The sequence below is a fragment of the Thunnus albacares genome, chromosome 13, assembly GCF_914725855.1.
Source record: "Thunnus albacares chromosome 13, fThuAlb1.1, whole genome shotgun sequence".
Lineage (NCBI taxonomy): Eukaryota > Metazoa > Chordata > Actinopteri > Scombriformes > Scombridae > Thunnus > Thunnus albacares.
This window is the reverse complement of record NC_058118.1, coordinates 31,291,818-31,311,151: the sequence shown is the minus strand read 5'-3', so window position 1 is coordinate 31,311,151 and position 19,334 is coordinate 31,291,818. Positions and strand designations below refer to the sequence as shown.

The 19,334-nt window shown below is 40.0% G+C and overlaps 1 protein-coding gene across 1 annotated transcript; it reads right to left on the bottom strand.

The window, feature by feature from the left end:
- Positions 1–576: 576 nt before the first annotated feature.
- LOC122995874 lies at positions 577–17,310 on the bottom strand. Its single transcript, XM_044371255.1, has 2 exons — positions 16,828–17,310; positions 577–786 (listed from the first exon to the last, which is right to left on the bottom strand). The coding sequence occupies exons 1-2, from the start codon at positions 17,302–17,304 to the stop codon at positions 577–579; spliced, it is 687 nt and encodes a 228-aa protein (XP_044227190.1). The 5' UTR covers positions 17,305–17,310.
- Positions 17,311–19,334: the final 2,024 nt, after the last annotated feature.

The window sequence follows — 19,334 nt, the reverse complement described above, 5'->3', positions numbered from 1 at the left end:
AATCATGGAAAAACAAGCAGTATTCTGAGATCTGAAATGCTGGCAGCACGTCTGCTGCTGGTGATGAAACCGCTGGAAACGTGGCTTAACAGCAGCATCCCCAGCAGCACCATCGAGCTATCGGGCTGCTACATCCTCGGGGCGGATACAACAGCTATGACTCCGGTAAGACCAGAGGGGCGTGCTGGACTGTGCGTTAATATTTACAAAGCTTAGTGCTTTGATTTTTTAGTTTGGCTCATGTCCCATCCGCTAACATGGAGGGGGCGGGACTTATGACCTATACTGCAGCCAGCCACCAGGGGGCAATACAGATGTTTTGGCTTCACTTTTGGGGGACTGTCATGATGTCCATATTTATATGCAGTCAATGGTTCAGTCAAATCCTGACATGGTGAAACAGTTTAATGGTCTAACTCCACAACACAGTACTGCATAGTTTGCAGTCTTTTCACGTTTTCAGCAATTATTTTCTAACGTGTGTAATGTGTTTCAAAAGAAATCTCTGATTTTTCTTTACACAGATTTTAAACAGTTTGAACTGCAGTTTTTCAGTGGAAGCAACATTACATATTCTTACCTGTGAGTCCCACACATGGCCTCAGGTCTCCAGATGAAGTGACCATCTCTGTAAGCACAGATGGCGTTCGGGTCATCAGTCAGCAAAGGAAATTTTGAGAACAGCTTCTCATTGGCTGGGCTGTGGACCAGCACAGCGTACATCACTTCCTGTTTGTACAGGACGGTCTTGTACACTCGCATGACGGGCTGAGCGTTGGCACAAAGCTGGAGGAAATAAAACAGGATTTAACAGAAGAGTCACACAACAACCAGATTCTTACAGGTGTGACATAAACTGTTGTCACTTAAACATATCATTCAACTGCAGATCAACAGCTACACATATGAACTCAGAGTAATTCAGCAAAATCTGACGGCATTTTACTTCAACACTACAACCCTGTAACTGTTTCACAATAAAAAACCCTGCTGGTTCACAGATGGAAATCTTTTAAAGTGAAGCAGCAGCAGGACGTGAACCCGACTCTGAGAGTAAAGACATCAGTAAACTACAAGATGAGGCTCCAAACCACAGAGATTCAGTTAGAAGACTGAATACAAAAGACTTTTATATTTCATTTATAAACCTACTGAGAGCTCAGAGACTTTTATATAATCTTTTATCCTTCATATATTCATATGACATTATTTCATCCCAAAGATTTATAACAAAGTAAACTTTTACTCAGAGTACATTTCAAATGAGCTGCTTTTAGTTGGATGTCAGTAAAGTGTACTATAGTTCTGGGGTGTTGACAGACCCTGTCAGGTTTGTACCTGCTGGCTGTAGGCTGTCAGCAGCTCCTCCAGGGGGAAGGTGAAGCGGTACGAGCCCAGCCTGGAGGACTTCAGGAAGGCAGGCGAGGTGGCGAACTTCTCCAGAACGCTTTGCTGCATCTGGACCTGCTCCAGGAGCCTCTTCTCAGCTGACTGCATAACCTCAGGTCTCACCATCAGATTCCACCACAGCAGCCTTGGAGACCCTGGAGGTGCAGGTTTAAAAGGGTCACGGAAACCATTATCCTGTCTGATTCCTTTTAATCCATCTCTGTCTGTGTCGTGTTGCAGATGAGTCACATGAAACTCTGGCCGGGGGTACTCCGGGATGTTTTCTTTGAAGAGATATTGGTTTCTCAAACTTTTCTCTCTAGCTCTCTCTTTCAAATCACCCAGTTTCAGGTGCTGACCTTCACAAAAGTCTTCATCACGTCCTCGTCTGTTAACCTGTCTTTCCATGGTCAGGTGATAAAAAGACAAATTAAAAGTCTTTACTGTTTTCTCTCCTCTGTTATCCAACAACAGCACAGTGCTGAGCAAGTATGGACTTTGATGAAGAGCCACTCCCGTTTTATCCTTCCCGTTTTATCATGATGATGATGTCACACTGGGGAGGAGTCAAGAATAACAAGAGAAATGTTTTAAGTTATGAGAATTTGTCTGTTCCTTTCCATCCACTCTCTCCGTTTCTTTCCTGAACAGACGGCACTGTAATTTTAGTTTTATCTATCTAATATAGTTTTATTGGACATGTTGTGAACAGAAGAAGATGGTGTAGATCAGATTATTTGTGGTGTAGTGAGAAACATACATACAGTCAATTCAAAACATGCTTTACATTTAGTTCTTCTCACTTTAAAATCGTTAGTTCATGACATTTGTATAAATATTTTATACGAAGCCTCCACACCTGCCCTGCTCCCAGTGATTTCCCCAGCCAATCAGCTTATTTCCTGTTCCCCTGTTTCATCTCCTCATTTTCCTCATTTGAATCTCTCCGCACATCTCACCACCTGCACCTCATTTCCTCGTTAGTTCAGTTAATATTTCAGTCCTGTGTTTCAGTGCAGTGTTGCGCTGCCTGCACTCAGTCTGTAATAAAGATGTTTTTTTCAAGTTCTGGTTGCCTGCAGTTTCCTGCATTTAGGTCCACCTGCTCCTTTACTGCTAACAGTGTTTCTGACAGATTAAATGATGTCACTTTTTTTCTTCAAACATAGGTCCTGCTGCTGACACTTATGCTCCCGTTTTCAATGATTTACTTAAAAAGAGTGCTAGAAAACAAAAGACAGTGTCTATATGTATCACTCCATACTCTGTCCACTCTACTGCAGTAAGATTGAATTTTATCCTAAAGTCTGACCCTGAATTTTCTTCCACTTTGAAGATCCACCTCTAATTGTAAATAAAAGGGGGAACAACATAAAGGGATCACTTGGGAGAAGAAGAGATCCAGTCAAGTAACACAGACACACTGCATTCCTCTTCCCAAGGGCAACTACCGCTGCTGAATAAGGCAAGTCTGCACACTTCGACCCTCACCACCTTCTACAGGGGAACCATTGAGAGCGTCCTGACATGCTGCAACACTGTCTGATTCAGGAAATGCAAAGTTTCTGAGCAGAAACAACTGGACGGGATAGTGAAGACAGCTGGATATCTATCACCAGCACTGCACTCACGGAGCCTCCAGCATCATTTTAGTAGATATGTTCTTCCAAAGACTGTCAGGTCTCTGTAACCACATATTCAGCTTCAATGTCATTCATGAATTGCCTTTATGAGGTTGCAATCACGTATTGGATCCTAATAAGTGTGTAATCCATTATTGGTGCTCTCTTTAATCTGATCTTTCACGCACTGACAAAGTCCCCACATTCTGATACAGTCCACCTTTCTTTACTCTTACATAGATTATCCAGCCTGTGACTGGTTTAACAGCTTCTTATCAGATCGTGTGTGAACAAAGGCACAAAGACAATATATGTGATACACAAATTAACTTGACCTGACTCAACTGTCGTCTCACACACACACAAACACACAGTCATGTTTCCATCACTTCAGTGGACATTATATTGAGTAAGTAAGTAAGTAAGCACTTTTTAGTGCACAGTTACACAGTTACAAAGCACTTTACAGACACATATGCAAAATTGAACACAGAGAGAAATCAACCAAAATGGAATAAAACAGGACATGTGAACAAGAAGGGAGGTCTATAGAAAGGCTTCCTGATATAAATGGATTTTGAGGCGTCGTTTAAAACAGTCCAAGGATTCAACCGATCTAACAGATTGTGGAAGATGATTCCACAGAGTTGGGGCTAAGAATGCAAATGTGCAGTCACCTTTTGATTTGCGGTTTGTGCGGGGGATAGACACAAGGCCGAGATTTGAGGATCGAAGAGTTTGTGAAGTGGAATGAGGTACGAGGAGCTCAAAAATGTAGCTAGGGGCGAGGTCATGGAGTGCTTTATATGAAATCAGCAGGACCTTGTAGTTTATTCTGAATTTTATTGGAAGCCAATGGAGGGACGCAAGAACAGGGGTAATGTGGGACCCATGGCTAGTTCTGGTTAGAAGTCTAGCTGCTGTATTTTGGATTAACTCTAACCATTTTAGAGCAGGCTGACTGAGGCAGGTGTAGAGGGAGTTACAGTAGTCTAACCGAGAGAAAATGAATGTGTGGATTAATTGTTCAAGAACAGTAGGGGACAATGTAGGTCTTATTTTTACAATATTTCTTAACTAAAGAAAACAGGACTGGACAAGCTTATTAACATGATGGTTAAATGTCATATACTCGTCAAAGGTGATACCAAGACTCTTAGCAGTGGATTTAATGTTTGGGTGAAGTGGGCCAATAAACTGAGTGGCTGCAGTGACAAAGATTTCAAGACCAATTAAAAGAACTTCAGTTTTGTCAGGGTTTAGATGGAGGAAATTTTGAGTCATCCACTCTTTGGTAGCAGCTAAATACTCATGGAGGGAGGACAGTTGGTTCAAGTTATTGGGTTTGGCAGAGAAATAGGTCTGAGTATCATTGGCATAACAGTGATATGACATTTCATGCAAGCGGCTGAGCAACTGACCCAGAAGGAGCATGTACAATGAAAACAGGATTGGCCCAAGGACAGAACCCTGAGGGACTCCGTACTGGAGGGGAGCTAAGGAGGATACATGATTATTAACACAAACATTAAAAAAATGTATTTGTAAATTATGAATGAAACCAGTTTAAAGCTGTACCAGAAATGCCCACCCAATTACACACTGGTGCGCCAACGACCAGGGCTGCACACAGTGCACACCGACAAACACCCAACCACCACCGGAGAGATCACTCTATGGAAAGTGATTTCATATTTGATAGTGACTCTGCAATCCCACCAAGCAATCCTTTTTTTAGACAACTGCAAGAAACTGGACCAAAGAGGACGAAGAAATGCAGGCAAAGCAAACGCATATCCAAGAACTGGACACCAGACATGGACACGCAGCAACTCAAGGAAATGATACTTAATATTTCCTCTAAGAAAATACTCAATGCCCAGATATCCCTCCTGTTCTGCCCTGCCTAAAAGTGGATCCTTTCAAGTGTTTGTCATGGTTCTGTCCCAGTCTGGCTCAACATCCCTCCAGCAGTCCACCAGATGCCCTCAGAGTTTTTCCCTGTTTAAGACTGGACTGAGTGGGATAAGGTCAGATAAGATATGTTGCAAATTAGATTTAAGGACCACTTGCGATATTGTTGCTTGCTTCATTGACTCTCATAGAAACAGTTGTTTTTTTGGTCCATTTATGCTGTTACATGCAGCCTTTATATGCAGACCACCCTGCTTGACTGATTTATTGGTTCATGTTTATGTCAACACTGATGTATATCTCTAGTCTTTATGGTAAAGGTTCTTAGGTTGGCAATTGAATGCTGAAGTTTATTTGCTGTTTGCTCAGTGTGACTTTTGCACTTATTTAAGTTATATTTATGTACCTCTGAGACAGTTTGATGAAAAGGATTGTACATGATTATATTGGAGACTTGTATTTAACTCCTGGGTGTAGTTCTGTTTGTCCTCAGCCCAGAGCAGCTAATGACTTTGGTGTTTTTTCTTGTTTTCCTCAGCCTCCACACCTGCCCTGCTCCCAGTGATTTCCCCAGCCAATCAGCTTCTTTCCTGTTCTCCTGTTTCATCTCCTCATTTTCCTCATTTGAATCTCTCCGCACATCTCTTGCATAGATTATCCAGCATGTGACTGGTTTAATAGCTTCTTATCAGATCGTGTGTGAACAAAGGCACAAAGACAACATATGTGATACACAAATTAACTTGACCTGACTCAACTGTCGTCTCACACACACACAAACACACAGTCATGTTTCCATCACTTCAGTAGACATTATATTGAGTAAGTAAGTAAGTAAGCACTTTTTAGTGCACAGTTACACAGTTACAAAGCGCTTTACAGACACATACACATGCAAAATTGAACACAGAGAGAAATCAACCAAAATGGAATAAAACAGGACATGTGAACAAGAAGGGAGGTCTATAGAAAGGCTTCCTGATATAAATGGATTTTGAGGCGTCGTTTAAAACAGTCCAAGGATTCAACCGATCTAACAGATTGTGGAAGATGATTCCACAGAGTTGGGGCTAAGAATGCAAATGTGCAATCACCTTTTGACTTGCGGTTTGTGCGGGGGATAGACACAAGACCGAGATTTGAGGATTGAAGAGGTTGTGAAGTGGAATGAGGTACAAGGAGCTCAGAAATGTAGCTAGGGGCGAGGTCATGGAGTGCTTTATATGTAATCAGCAGGACCTTGTAGTTTATTCTGAATTTTACTGGAAGCCAATGGAGGGACGCAAGAACAGGGGTAATGTGGGACCTATGGCTAGTTCTGGTTAGAAGTCTAGCTGCTGTATTTTGGATTAACTCTAACCATTTTAGAGCAGGCTGACTGAGGCAGGTGTAGAGGGAGTTACAGTAGTCTAACCGAGAGAAAATGAATGTGTGGATTAATTGTTCAAGAACAGTAGGGGACAATGTAGGTCTTATTTTTACAATATTTCTTAACTAAAGAAAACAGGACTGGACAAGCTTATTAACATGATGGTTAAATGTCATATACTCGTCAAAGGTGATACCAAGACTCTTAGCAGTGGATTTAATGTTTGGGTGAAGTGGGCCAATAAACTGAGTGGCTGCAGTGACAAAGATTTCAAGACCAATTAAAAGAACTTCAGTTTTGTCAGGGTTTAGATGGAGGAAATTTTGAGTCATCCACTCTTTGGTAGCAGCTAAATACTCATGGAGGGAGGACAGTTGGTTCAAGTTATTGGGTTTGGCAGAGAAATAGGTCTGAGTATCATTAGCATAACAGTGATATGACATTTCATGTAAGCGGCTGAGCAACTGACCCAGAAGGAGCATGTACAATGAAAACAGGATTGGCCCAAGGACAGAACCCTGAGGGACTCCGTACTGGAGGGGAGCTAAGGAGGATACATGATTATTAACACAAACATTAAAAAAATGTATTTGTAAATTATGAATGAAACCAGTTTAAAGCTGTACCAGAAATGCCCACCCAATTACACACTGGTGCGCCAACGACCAGGGCTGCACACAGTGCACACCGACAAACACCCAACCACCACCGGAGAGATCACTCTATGGAAAGTGATTTCATATTTGATAGTGACTCTGCAATCCCACCAAGCAATCCTTTTTTTAGACAACTGCAAGAAACTGGACCAAAGAGGACGAAGAAATGCAGGCAAAGCAAACGCATATCCAAGAACTGGACACCAGACATGGACACGCAGCAACTCAAGGAAATGATACTTAATATTTCCTCTAAGAAAATACTCAATGCCCAGATATCCCTCCTGTTCTGCCCTGCCTAAAAGTGGATCCTTTCAAGTGTTTGTCATGGTTCTGTCCCAGTCTGGCTCAACATCCCTCCAGCAGTCCACCAGATGCCCTCAGAGTTTTTCCCTGTTTAAGACTGGACTGAGTGGGATAAGGTCAGATAAGATATGTTGCAAATTAGATTTAAGGACCACTTGCGATGTTGTTGCTTGCTTCATTGACTCTCATAGAAACAGTTGTTTTTCGGTCCATTTATGCTGTTACATGCAGCCTTTATATGCAGACCACCCTGCTTGACTGATTTTTTGGTTCATGTTTATGTCAACACTGATGTATATCTCTAGTCTTTATGGTAAAGGTTCTTAGGTTGGCAAGTAAATGCTGAAGTTTATTTGCTGTTTGCTCAGTGTGACTTTTGCACTTATTTAAGTTATATTTATGTTCCTCTGAGACAGTTTGATGAAAAGAATTGTACATGATTATATTGGAGACTTGTATTTAACTCCTGGGTGTAGTTTTGTTTGTCCTCAGCCCAGAGCAGCTAATGACTTTGGTGTTTTTTCTTGTTTTCCACAGCCTCCACACCTGCCCTGCTCCCAGTGATTTCCCCAGCCAATCAGCTTCTTTCCTGTTCTCCTGTTTCATCTCCTCATTTTCCTCATTTGAATCTCTCCGCACATCTCTTGCATAGATTATCCAGCATGTGACTGGTTTAATAGCTTCTTATCAGATCGTGTGTGAACAAAGGCACAAAGACAATATATGTGATACACAAATTAACTTGACCTGACTTGACTGTCGTCTCACACACACACAAACACACAGTCATGTTTCCATCACTTCAGTGGACATTATATTGTCTTACATTCATTTCCCGGAGACTTAAACTAACTGTAACCTTAACTTAAATGATTTGTATTATGGGAACTTGAGTTTTGTCCCCAAAAGGGAGGCAAGTAAGTAAGTAAGTAAGTAAGCTTTTATTTAGCACTTTTTAAAACACACATGCAAAATTGAAACAGATGGAATAATAAAATAGACAAACATAACACAGAGAGAAATCAACCAAAATGGAATAAAACAGGACATGTGAACAAGAAGGGAGGTCTATAGAAAGGCTTCCTGATATAAATGGATTTTGAGGCGTCGTTTAAAACAGTCCAAGGATTCAACCGATCTAACAGATTGTGGAAGATGATTCCACAGAGTTGGGGCTAAGAATGCAAATGTGCAGTCATCTTTTGATTTGCGGTTTGTGCGTGGGATAGACACAAGGCCGAGATTTGAGGATCGAAGAGGTTGTGAAGTGGAATGAGGTACAAGGAGCTCAAAAATGTAGCTAGGGGCGAGGTCATGGAGTGCTTTATATGTAATCAGCAGGACCTTGTAGTTTATTCTGAATTTTACCGGAGGCCAATGGAGGGATGCAAGAACAGGGGTAATGTGGGACCCATGGCTAGTTCTGGTTAGAAGTCTAGCTATCGGTCCATAATTCTCTAACTGGGCTGGATTTTTTTAAGGAGAGGTTGAACACTGGTGGTTATAAATAATCAGGTACAGAGCCAGAAGAGAGAGAATAATTAAAAAATGGAGAGTAGGATGGGACTTAATACAGGAAGGACAGATTTGAGAAATTTGGTGGGGATCAAATCACATGAGCTGGAGGAGGGACGCATTTGGGTTACAGAGTTAAGAAGGCACTGGAGGGTAATCGGAGAAAATTCAGACAGTAAGAGAGGACAACTGGATGGAGTGGGGGGGTAACACAGTAGAGGTAAAATGTGATCTGAGACCATCGATCTTGCCAACAAAGAAAGATAGGAAGTGTTCACAACCAGTAGCAGTTGAGGCAGGAATGGCAGGAAGAGAGGGATTTACAAGATGATTGATAGTGTTAAACAGAAACCATTGATTATTTCTATTACTGTTAGTTAAATCAGAAAAGTAAGCCGTTCACACATCTTTAATAGTTTGATTCAGTTCAACCAGTAAATCCATCATATGGAGATGATGGGTTTCAAAATTGTTTTTTTTTTTTCATCTACGTTCTGCCTTCCTATATTCCCTTCTTTGCTGTCTGATACTTTCATTGATCCAGGGAGTTGTGTGTGTGCTTGTTTTGTGATGGAACGTCTGAGAGAACTCTCTCCATAAGCCTCTCGAATGTGGCCAGGGCGTGTCAAAGCCCAAAAGGCATGACTGTGAATTGCCATAGTCCAGGACCAGGGGGTCTGTCTTGGGGCAGGCCTTCAGTGACAGTGGCACCTGTCAGTACTCCTCAAATCGAGCGAGGAGAATCAGGCGGAACCTCAGATTCCATCCAGTGCATCATTGACTCAGAGTAGGGTATATGAGTATTTGACTGTGATCTCATTTAATGGTCTGAAGTTGACACAAAACCGTCACCCTGGAGCAACTTACACACACAACCCCTTTTTCCCTGCCCAGAACTACATCTCAGTCAATTACCCACTACGGTGGACACCTCACTCAATAAAACCACTGTAAAACAACACACATAAACAGTAACAGTTTCTGTATTCTCGATTTTTTGCCATTCCATAAAAAGATTGAATTAGTTTATTAACCCATCTTAAGAATGCTTCAGCAAGACACTGAAAAACATCTGGACATCTTCCCCAGAAAGCTTTGCTGTTTCTGGATCTGCTCCACCGTCCGGTCTGGGTAGATCTGCTCCAGGAGCCTCCTCTCAGCTGACTGTATGTCCTCAGGTCTCACCATCAGACTCCACCACAGCAGCCTCAGAGACCCCTCAGGACCCGGGTCACAGAAACCATTATTCCGCTTGATGCCATATAATCTATTGCCGGCTGTGTCGTGTTTCAAATGAGTCACATGAAACTCTGGTCGGGGTTTCTCTTTCAAATCACTCAGTTTCAGGTGCTGACCTTCACAAAAGTCTTCAGTATATCCTCGTCTGGTGACCTGTCTTTCCATGGTCAGGTGATAAAAAGACAAATAAAAAGTCTTCACTGTCTTTATGTGACAGATGTGGTCAGTGCATGTAACGCGACGACTCAAAGGATTGGTTTCCCGCCTTTAATTGCTCACGGCACTGTGAGGGACAGAAGGGGGGACTACGGAAGCTCAGGAGGTTCAGAAGTGGCCATGTGCAGCAAGGTAATTTCCACAGGAAACATTAATAAAAACGGTAAATAAAAATTACTCATTGAGATAAAACTCACAATTATAATCAACTTATTTCCAATTTGTAGAAAGTAAGTTGGTTATTAAAGTGACGTTTTAACTCTGTTACATTTACTGTTCTCTCTCCTCTGTTATCCAACAACAGCACAGTGCTGAACAAATATGGACTTTGATAAAGAGCTGCTCCTTTTATCTTTTAACTAAGGATTTGAGAATAACAATGTTTTAAGTTATGAGAATTTCTCCGTTCCTTTCCATCCTTCCTCTTTTCCTTCTTTAAATACAGTTCCTTTAATGCCGATTACATTTTCCAGACTCTGTAATAGGATGTGATGGTCTATGGTGTCAAATGCAGCACTAAGATCTAACGAGACAAGTACAGACAGAAGTCCTTTGTCTGATGCACCAGTGCTGTCTCTATGCTATGATGTCTTTTCCTTTCCATCCGCTCTCTGTTTCTTTCCTGGACAGACGGCACTGTAATCTTAGTTATCTATCTAATATAGTTTTATTGTACATGTAGTGGACAGAAGAACACATGCTTTACATATAGTTCCTCATGACATTTGTATAAATGACTGTAAAAGCTCATAAACATTCATTAAAGATTAATCAGCCATAAAAAGTTCAGTGTTCCAGTATCTGGTGCGAGCTGTTTGAATGTAAAAGGAAGATGTTGTTGTTGCAGCTAAAATATCAGCTTGTCTAGTTAGTTGAGAAAGTCAACTAAATACCAGAGACACAGTTTTCTTCTTCAGTCCAACTGTCTTTAATTAATCACTAAAGTGTATGAATACAGGCTCCCCGAGATCTGCAGCAAGAGAGGAGCACCTTGAACACCTCACACAAACACTTTATACTTTCAGCCTCCGCCCAACACCACCATCAACACAATGATCAACACAAGCACCTCATGCCTGTCTTGGACAGCTTCCAGATCTTGTATTTAGTTCCCTTTTCCAACGATCACTTCTTTAGAATCAGGGTCACCATGTCTGATACACTTCAGATAACCTTTTCTATTCCTTCTTTCCTAACAGATGAGACACTTATTTTGTCAACACTAACAAGGTGCGAGACATCTTACTTAAAACAGAAACAATGTGGTTACAACAGATGAAAGATAAGGTCAAGAGTGCATCATGTTCTTTTAAAGGCAAAATTGATCAATTTAATACAGTTCTACGCTGGATTAATGATCATCAAAGTATTAATACAATAATATGGTAATTTCTTGTTTGTTTGTTTCTTTATTATTACGCCACTTCAAACCTAAATTTGACCCCCTAAACATGCTCAAAAACTCACCAAATTTGGCACACACATCAAGTGTGGTGAAAAATTTGATATATATATATATATATATATATATATATAGTATATATGCTGCAGTGGTGGAAGAAGTATTGAGACCTTTTACTTAAGCAAAAGTAGAAATTCCACAGTATCAAAATCCTTCTTTACAAGAAAAGTACAAAAGTATGAGGAGCTGCAAATTTTACTAAAAGTAAAAATATTCCGCATGCAAAATATTCCCACACAGTTTTATACACACACACACACACACACACATATATATATATACAGATATTCAGTTCCTGTAAAATGTATTCATGTGTCATTTTTTATTGTTTTATATATATTGAATCAAAATCAATTTAATGTGGGTTTTTTGACACTGATCGACAGAAAAAAAGACCTTTGAATGTCAAAGAGGGAACAGATCTCTACAAAGTGATTTAAATTAATAACAAATATTAAATGTGTAATCTGTTTTATTCTTAAAATTGAGATCTGAAGAGTAACTAAAGCTGTGAGATGAATGTAGTGCAGTAAAATATTTCCCTCTGAAATGTAGTGGAGTGGAAGTAGAAAGTAGCATCACATGTAAATACTCAAGTAAAGTACAAGTACCTCAACATTGTACTTAAGCACAATACTTGAGTAAATGTACTTGATTACATTAAAATGTGTCAAGTTCAAGTTTATTAAGTCATTCAGTTGAATGAAATATTTGTTTCAGGACCACAAACTGAAGTATGATGTATTATTTTATTTGCAGCAGGTTTCAAATTTAAGATGCAGACCCAAAGTGATTTACAAACAGTTTTAACCACAATGAACATAACAATTTAGAAAAGGTTGATAACCACACAATGAAAGATTGTGAAACGATACCAATAAAACCAACAGGAAACATGATATAAATAGCAAAGACAAACATTTAAGAGCTGATTAAGATGGATTAAAAAGGTATTTCTTTAAGCTGTACTGTATGTATGAAGGTTATATGAGAGTATATAAAGCCTTACAATCAAGCAGAAGGACTTTAACATGAATTATAACAGATAGTGAGCAGTGGGGTGATGTGATCTCTTCTTTTGTGTGTTAGTCAAAATCCTGTCTGCAGCATTCTGAACTAAGTGTCATTTCAGTTTCATTTTAATTTTACTTTAACAGTAAAAATGTTAAATTTAAGCGGCTCATAATAAAAGCATGTTTCAGCATCCTTAAGAGTCAAAACTTGATTAATATTGGAGATTCCTAAAACATATTATTAAGAGTGCTATCCCATCTTGAAATTCCTTCTAGAATTTTTGCCACTTCATAAAAAGGTTCAAATAAGTTTATTACCTGATGTTAAGAATTCTTTGGCAAGACACTGAAAAACATCTGGATAAAATGAGAAAATGTCTTTTGCACATTAAAGCTAACATTAAGCTACATAATGACCCCACGGTGGGCAGGACATTCATCTTAACACCCTTCACCCTGTTTCTGTCTACATGATATATAAATGTAAATTCACATGCCAAGACATCTGCATAATACAGATGATGAGTAACTGGTTATGAATCAAACACTTTAAAAAAACTTTTTTCAACCTTAAATTTTTTTGACAAACAAACGCCCTAAACATGAATGAAAAAGCTCTTAACTTGAGAGGAGACTCAACTCTCTTCTAAAATGACTAAACTGCATCTGCTTCTGCTGACTGAGCCTTAACCAGAACACCACCGCCGGGCCACAACTCTTCCACTAAAGCTCCAGCACTTTTGTAACCATCAAATCCGTTCGTGATTGGAGGCGTTCCTTTTTCACAGTACGTGAGGTTTTTTCTTAGTTTTTCAGGATCAAACTCCAGCACCTAAAACAGAAGAAGAACAGAACAGGATGACGAGCAACAACAGTTTCCACAAGACAGCTGTTATAACACACATATATATATGTGTGTGTGTGTGTATATATATATATACATATACATATATATGTCTATGTCCCCTTAGGAGCTCCGTAGGAAATCGCTTGAGACTATCCAAACAAATTTGAAGTCAAATGTATATGAATGCCATCATTTGATCACACATTTATACTTTACTGGAGTGTTTCCTTTTTATTCTTGTACAGAAAAACTTTAGTTTATGTAATGACTGATTTTTGCACAGTTAAAGATATTGAGCGTAAAAATATCATAATCTGCTTTCCCAAACCCACCATGTGTGATTTATGTTTAGAACGTGAACTGAAATGGTGGAAAGATATTTTCTCTGTACAGTGAAATAAATGATCGTACCTGTCCATCCTCCATATGCAGGGTAACGGCGACATGATCCCAAACATAAAACACACGGTCACGTCCAAACAGCTCTTCTACTTCCACCTGGTTTTCATCTTGTCTGTGGACCAACCTGAAACTGACGCAATGACAAAAAGCAGAAACAGAAAACAACACATTTAATAAACTACAAATCTAATAAACTAAAAGCTTATTTTAAGTAGTAAATAAGTTAGTTAGTGTTTTGTTCTTTTGTTAAATGATTAATATTATAAAACACTGGAGTGTCACTGTCATGAGTGTTCCCCATGCTGTAATGATGAGATGTTTTAAAGGTTCACCATGCAGGATTTGTCAGTTGATGTTTGTAAACACAGTATTCAAAGATGGTCCCTCCTCCCAGCTCAACGAGACAGACAGAGAGAGAGAGAGAGAGAGACAGAGAGAGACAGAGAGAGAGCGCAGATGGCGAGTGAGCTAGAGAATGAATGAAGAGAGCGAGCAGTGCTGGTGAGAACAAAGCCGTGTTTCACGGTTACGTTCTAAAGCACAAGTAAACACACCCACACCTCCGCACAAAAATAAATAAGGAGTTTATAACTGGGAATCATGCAAAAATATTCCAGTAGCCCCAGAATATAAATATACACCTGGAAATGTGCTTTAAAGTCTTTGTAAAGTGATAATAAATATCTGTTCTGAGTTTTTCACACCACAGAAAAATGTGTAAACCACCAAATTTGACTGATTTAAATAAAATTGGATTCAAAAATCATGGAAAAACAAGCAGTATTCTGAGATCTGAAATGCTGGCAGCACATCTGCTGCTGGTGATGAAACCGCTGGAAACGTGGCTTAACAGCAACGTCCCCAGTAGCACCATCGAGCTATCGGGCTGCTACATCCTCGGGGCGGATACAACAGCTGATGACTCCAGTAAGACCAGAAGGGCGTGCTGGACTGTGCGTTAATATTAACAAAACTTAGTGCACGGACAATGCCACTTGCACAAGCATCAGTGTGATAAGAACGACCTAAAATGAGAGACACCATCTTTGGGATAGTACTTTGATTTTGTAGTTTGGCTCATGTCCCATCCGCTAACATGGAGGGGGCGGGACTTATGACATATACTGCAGCCAGCCACCAGGGGGCAATACAGATGTTTTGGCTTCACTTTTGGGGGACTGTCATGATGTCCATATTTATATGCAGTCAATGGTTCAGTCAAATCCTGACATGGTGAAACAGTTTAATGGTCTAACTCCACAATACAGTACTGCATAGTTTGCAGTCTTTTCACATTTTCAGCAATTATTTTCTAACGTGTGTAATGTGTTTCAAAAGAAATCTCTTTTTTCTTTACACAGATTTTAAACAGTTTGAACTGCAGTTTTTCAGTGGAAGCAACATTACATATTCTTACCTGTGAGTCTCACACATGGCCTCAGGTCTCCAGATGAAGCGACCATCTCTGTAAGCACAGATGGCGTCCGGGTCGTCAGTCAGCAAAGGATATTCTGAGAACAGCTCCTGATTGGCTGGGCTGTGGACCAGCACAGCGTACATCACTTCCTGTTTGTACAGGACGGTCTTGTACACTCGCATGACGGGCTGCTTGTCCAAACAAAACTAAAGGAAATAAAACAGGATTTAATAGAAGAGTCACACAACAACACACAGACGGCACTGAACATCATCCAGATTCTTACAGGTGTGACATAAACTGTTGTCACTTAAACACATCATTCAACTGCAGATCAACAGCTACACATATGAACTCAGAGTAATTCAGCAAAATCTGACGGCATTTTACTTCAACACTACAACCCTGTAACTGTTTCACAACAAAAAACCCTGCTGGTTCACAGATGGAAATCTCTTAGGGCCGTATTTTCATGGAGGTGCAAGACTGACAGGTCCTAGATGTCACGCTAAAAACAGACGTATCAGAAACACGTCTATTCGTGGCGCAACATCAATCTGCTGCTTTGGTGAATTATCAACAGGATCAAACTAAATACTTGCTGCAGACGTGCTACAACAAAAGATTAATGATCAGACTGGTTGGTTATAACTCAATATTCTGCCTTTTTATGAAGGAGACGTTGGTTTAGCAGCTCAACAGCCTCTTTTCCAAAAGTAGCATCTGATGTTTTATCCTTGCAACACATTGCGGTGGCAGAGGCTGTTGTGTAACACTAATTACTAAAATATGTGACCATGTATGAGGTGATTAGAATTATTGCTGAAATAGCATAGGTCCAATATAGTCATAAATGGCTTCACCAAACTAATTTCTTTATTTTTTATTTCTATCATGGCTGAAGATTTGTGATGTGTGTTCATGTCATGACACTCCGAACCATCCAGACATTTCCTGAAGGAAAGTTTTCTGTTTGTTGAGCTGCAGATCATGTTTGACTGTGATTGGCACAACTGAGCTATGAGACCAGTGATGTGACTGGCTGAGAGAGTATTTAATAATCACAACACCCGCTGATCTATTCAGCAGTATGCAATGGAGACGTCACACAGTCCAAGTCCATGTGCCTAACAGTTGTGTGGTTAAAATTATGTGAAGCAGCAGCAGGAAGTGAACCCGACTCTGAGATTAAAGACATCAGTAAACCACAAGATGAGGCTCCAAACCACAGAGACTCAGTTAGAAGATACAAAAGACTTTTATATTTCATTTATAAACCTACTGAGAGCTCAGAGACTTTTATATAATCTTTTATCCTTCATGCATTCATATGACATTATTTCATCCCAAAGATTTATAAACTTTTACTCAGAGTACATTTCAAATGAGCTTCTTTTAGTTGGATGTCAGTAAAGTGTACTATGGTTCTGGGGTGTTGACAGACCCTGTCAGGTTTGTACCTGCTGGCTGTAGGCCGTCAGCAGCTCCTCCAGGGGGAAGGTGAAGCGGTACGAGCCCAGCCTGGAGGACTTCAGGAAGGCAGGCGAGGTGGCGAACTTCTCCAGAAACCTTTGCTGGTTCTGGACCTGCTCCTCCGTCCGGTCTGGGTAGATCTGCTCCAGGAGCCTCCTCTCAGCTGACTGTATGTCCTCAGGTCTCATCATCAGACTCCACCACACCAGCCTCGGAGACTCCTCAGGGTCCGGGTCACAGAAACCTTTATCCCGTCCGATTCCTTCTAATCCAGCTCTGTCTGTGTCATGTTTCAGATGAGTCACATGAAACTCTGGTCGGGGGTACGCCGGGATGTATTCTTTGAAGAGATATTGGTTTCTCAAAACTCTCTCTCTCGCTTTCTCTTTCAAATCACCCAGTGTCAGGTGCTGACCTTCACAAAAGTGTTCAGTATGTCCTCGTCTGTTCTCCTGTCTTTCCATGCTCAGGTGATACTGATTCTCTCTCCTCTGTTATTTCACAACAGCACAGTGCTGAACTATTATGAAGTTTGATGAAGAGCCACTCCCGTTGACTCTTTTAAAGAGACTCATTGCATCATCATGATGATGTCACACTGGGGAGGAGTCAAGAATAATGAGACGTGTTTTCAGTTACGAGACTTTGTCTGTTCCTTTCTTCTCTCCTCTCGTCTCTTCTCTTTTTTTCCTCCCTTTTCCTGATCAGACAGCACCGTTATCTTAATTTTATCTATCTAATATAGTTTTATTGGACATGTTGTGACTCCTTTCTCACTCGGACGTGTAGATCAGATTATTTGTGGTGTAGTGAGAAACGTACATTCAGTCAATCCAACACGTGCTTTACATTTAGTTCTTCTCACTTTAAGATGATCAGTTCATGACATTTATATATTTTGTTTATTGTTCCTGTGAGATGAGCCAATAAATCAGCAGATGAAGCTCGCTGTGTGGCATGACGGTGATAAACATTCACTAAAGATTAATCAGCTGTAAAACGTTTAATGTTCCAGTATCTGGTGCGAGCTGTTACAGAGTAAAAGGAAGATGTGTTTAATGTTAAAGTTTCAGTCCTGGTTGAAGGTTTTGATTAGCATCTCATGGTTGTTTGTTCAGCAACAAACAAAACCTCCAGTGTGAATGCAGTCGCAGCATTTTGCTGCCTCTTCATAAAACTCTTTTTAAATCAATTTTAGATAAATTATCTTGTGTTTACAAGATGAAAAGTATCATCTTTCAGGACTTCAGAAGCTCCGTAACAGCCTCTTGTCTCGAGAGGTTTTCTGTAACAGTAACTCAATATTACTGTGTCCTAGTGTACTGTGTACTAGTGTCGCTGCTTTATTCACCCAAACTGGGTAACATTTAACCCAGTAACTTTTACTGTGTGTATATCACAACCCACAGTTTTTTAAGTGTGTCTTATGATATTGCAGTGAAAGATCAAGCTTTGAGTTCAGGAGCTGAATGAAAATAAGTACAAGTAGAAGTTTTTGAGATGTTTTAAATAAATCATCAAACTGAAGGAAGCACAGAGCTGCAGATTCTCAGGTGATGTTTGAAAACCTCACAGCAGATAGTTGGTTAGATTAGTAAGATTATTATACATTTATTTTCTTACAACAAATCTATCATATGTCACTTTTTTAAATATTATTTTAAGTCTCAGGTTTATATCAATAAAATGTGAAAATCAGAAGTGTATGTTTGACCAATAAAATGTAGAGTTAACTGTGACAAGATCACTGTAGATATTAAACATTCATGTGTGAGAAGTTGTGACAGTTGGCCGAAATATTAAACATGTTGGTGAGTTCAATAGAAAAGCAACGCGGGTCAATTAAAGATAATTATTTGAAGCAGAAGTGTCCTCAGACACCCTGACGAAGGTGAAACGGCAGAAAATGTTTGGTGAATAAAGCAGAGTGGTGAGCTGGAGAAGAAATGCTTTCATTTACAAAGAATAGGAACCTAACAGGCTGTTTGTGTGTGTGTTGATGACTAACAGTAACACACTAATACTCAGGAAGTCTGGCACATTGAGTCACCGATCGCGTTGGCTAAAGTAAAGCAGATCTCTTCTCTCACATGTTGCTGATGTTTTGCTGCTTTCACACACTGACAAAGTTCCTCCTTTGTCCCTCATTGTTGGAAACATGTTTTAAATGTTTTTTTCTTTTGGAAATATTAACTTGTGTACGACATGGAAAACCGCTGCTTCACTATTGTAGGTCAGGATATATTTCATATGATGTATATTTGTTTGGCCATGACAAACTAATACACTGTAGCTTGTATATACTTCACTTCAGTTCTGCAACTAAGTCGAGGCAAAATGTCATTTTTGTTGCTTGTCAGTAATTCACCAGAGGGCAAAATAACAGATACTGTCACTGAATTATTGTTTGATAAGAAGGTTTTCTTCTGATTAATTCCTCAATAAGCTTAATCAACTAGCTTACCTCTAAACTTCTTTTCCTTCATCCAATCAG